At 44.4% G+C, this 3,294-nt stretch overlaps 1 protein-coding gene across 5 annotated transcripts in view; it reads right to left on the reverse strand.

Moving 5' to 3' along the window:
• Positions 1–915: 915 nt before the first annotated feature.
• Positions 916–3,294, reverse strand: part of LOC112242191 (ETS translocation variant 5-like) — a 15,198-nt gene continuing 12,819 nt past the window's right edge. For all 5 annotated transcript variants that reach the window (XM_042313387.1, XM_042313385.1, XM_042313386.1 and 2 more), the window contains one exon: positions 916–3,083. In XM_042313387.1, the coding sequence (XP_042169321.1) occupies positions 2,841–3,083 (243 nt within the window). In that variant the 3' untranslated portion in view covers positions 916–2,840. The remainder of the gene's footprint in view (positions 3,084–3,294) is intronic.

A 3,294-nucleotide genomic window follows, 5' to 3' on the forward strand; every position in this document is an offset into this window, starting at 1 on the left:
CTGTCTCAGGTAACTTTTTTATCATGTATTTATATAGGCTTTTATTTTATTTTTTATCAATATTTTATGTAGCAACATGTACCCACCAAATAGAATCTCATTCTGGTTTTGTGGTACCAACAATGAGGAATGCCACACTTTTAAAAGGTCCCTGTTGTTTATGATACTGTTGTGCAGTACACAAATCAACCACACGGTGGCACTGTCTAGTAACGAGAGAGTATATCAAGTCTCCTTTCTGTCTCTTGCCCTGGCATAGCCTGGTGGAAACAGACCGATCGCTGCACTCACCATTCTCATTCACTTCACGTATTATCACTAATTAAAAGATGATTGATATATGAAGTGAAATAGAAAGGTGAACGGCGTGATCAGGGTGGTTCCACCAGGCTAACCCTGTCATAGGCTACCGCTCCAGTAAATCCATGTGTTATCTTCACAGAGGAAAAGGTCTGATCCAGAGCTGATCCAACTCAAGATCCAGTAAATATAGTACAGGACAACATTAATTAGATTTTAATCTGATTTATTTTGGACTGAGCTGTCAATGATATCCAGAGATCTGAGCTGTTCTTCCTCTATGAATTTTAACATTCACAGCAACTGGGAAACCTTTATGGCAGCCATTGTTGTCACCTTAGCTTGTTACATAACTTCTGAGTGATAGGAAGCAGGAGCATCACCACCAATCAGCCTACACCACTGTTCACACACCCGTCAGTACTATGACGTTGTTACAACAGTATCACAACTAGCGTGACCATGTCAGCAAATAACGGCTTTCTGAACACACAAATCCGATTTGATCACTTGTAACTTGCTGTTTGGACAGTCAGTATTCCAAAACAGAATAGAAGAATACGTCACTGAAAGCTAGATTGGTTGGTCAGAATAGGAAGAGACTCAATACAACAGTTTGAAGCAGAAAGTATAGTTTATTGTATCCAGTATAGAAAATCAACCAAAAGCAGTGGAAGGCACACATTGTTTCTGTGGGAAAGGGGAGGGGTTGTCACTTGTATAAGTGCCAGCAAACTTCAACGTCGTGGACAAGACACCCCGCAACCCACATATAGACAGAATCATATCAAAATATACTGTTACACACGTGTAACGCCGACACAGCCCACCACACAGTCAACGGGGAGGTCTTTCTAGGCTCCAACCCACTGCCTTAATACGGTGTCCATATTAGGACAGCCTCAGTCTTTGCAGGACTTGACAGACAACTCCTGCAGAGACTGGGGATGTGTCCTAATATGGACGCCGTAACTTCATGACAAGAATTAAAGGATGCAAACCAGTTACCGGGCCAAACATTCCAGCGTGTACAATGTCAAAACATATGACTGCAAAAATATATTCATATATACATTTACATTTTAGATGTTTGTTTCATATACTCCCCGATAAACTATACGAAAAGCAGAAAACTGGAATGGTACAGCAATAGGTTGGTACAGCTTTCTGTGAGAAAATGCGAAGAGTAGAGTCCCCCCTGTTTAGCTTACTATTGGCAGTTATAGTTTTTGGAGAAGTCACTGCGTGACAGTTGCAGTACTTTTGTCATCGTCATAGTACATAAACATGTATTTTTCAATACACACTTCTTAATAGGAAGTCAACACTTCAGGAAAAATACTGTTTTGTATGCGTGTCCCTTTTACATGTTACGACAAAATGAGTCAAATGAAAGAGCTTAAAAAAAACGTCTTGGAAAGATACATCTGGTAGGACACGCCAACATCAGGAGTAAAACAGCACCGGGAAGGTTTTACATTTTGGGGTGAGAGAAGAAAAAAAAACAATTCCCCAGAGTCTGAAGAGAATGCTGAGCTAGCGAGTCCGGAGTCCACCTCTCCCATTTCAGATTGGATTTCAGTGTGTTGTTGTTTTTAATGATTGGCCAAAGCAACTTGCTCAGGGGTACTCGTGTCCCAGCTTCTTTATAGTCGTACGATGTATTATGGATTAATAAGAACAGTCGGTTGCCTGTGTGTTTGGCCCATTCGTTGCATACAGAGCTACATTACATCACCACCTGCAGTACTAAGGTTCATTGGAGTCGTAGATTCTCTCCAAGGTGAAGCCTCTGTGCGCGTGTCAAGTGTACTACTCTTTTTGTTTGGGATCAAGCCATAAAACAATTGCTATATCAAAAGGGCAATGTTTTATATCCTTGCCATTATTTGTCATACTCGTACCGAGCAGATTGTGGAAACTACATGGCTATTGGCTACAATCCTGGCACACTCGCGCCCATTACTTGAGTCCCATTATAATCACGTGAACAGTGTCCTCGCTCAACCCCCGTAAGGGAGATCACTCAGTTCAGTTTATGTTGATGAGGACCGCACACCTTTTGCCACAATTCAGTTTGATAACAGAGGGCAAAGAATAAGCAAGATGGCCGTCTCAGGTTTGACTGTTTTTTCCTTGGGACTTGGAGGGTAATCTCAAGACTGGCAAGAGGAGCTGAGTTTGGGATAGGAGTAGGGGAGGGGGGTTACAGAGCTCCAAATCCGCTCAGCAGTTTGGGCTCTGGGTGTGTAGTTAGGGGACTAGGGTTTGGGCTCTGGGTGTGTAGTTAGGGGACTAGGGTTTGGGCTCTGGGTGTGTAGTTATGGGACTAGGGTTTGGGCTCTGGGTGTGTAGTTATGGGATGTGGGGTAGGGTAGTGGTGTGTAGTTATGGGATGTGGGGTAGGGTAGGAGTGTACAGTTAGGGGACAAGGGGTAGGGTAGTGGTGTGTAGCTAGGGTACCAGAGTTTGGGGTAGGGTAGGGAGTGTGGCAGGGTACCAGATGACAGCGGTCTTTATTCTGTCATTGGTCAGAACATTCAGAATGAATAGTTATCGGGGAAGCCCAGTAACGAGACGCACCGCTCCCCTCCGTCAGCCAGGTAAGGGCCACAGCCATCCTCGTAGTGGGCCAGGGGCACGGTGGTGTCGTCCTCCCCCGCAGACGGCGGCAGGCAGTCCGGGTCCTGCTTCAGGCTGGGCCTCTGGTTGTCAGGGAAGGCCATGGAGAAGAGCGCCTCGGGGTCACACGTAAACTTGTACACGTACCTCTCTCCAGCCACCTGATCCAACCCGAAGAGGAAGAGGGAGTTAAAACAGTCATTCAGTGCACAACCGCTAGTAGTTTGAAAATAACGTTAGACTTCATACCCAACCTTCTGAAACTCTCAATGCATCTGACCTGCCTTATATACAATACAACCAATGTACTATTTATTGGTGCAATGTAGCCCTCCATTGTACTGTGATGTTTTCCATCAATTCACAAAGCCT

This window comes from Oncorhynchus tshawytscha, unplaced genomic scaffold (assembly GCF_018296145.1).
Source record: "Oncorhynchus tshawytscha isolate Ot180627B unplaced genomic scaffold, Otsh_v2.0 Un_contig_7894_pilon_pilon, whole genome shotgun sequence".
NCBI lineage: Eukaryota > Metazoa > Chordata > Actinopteri > Salmoniformes > Salmonidae > Oncorhynchus > Oncorhynchus tshawytscha.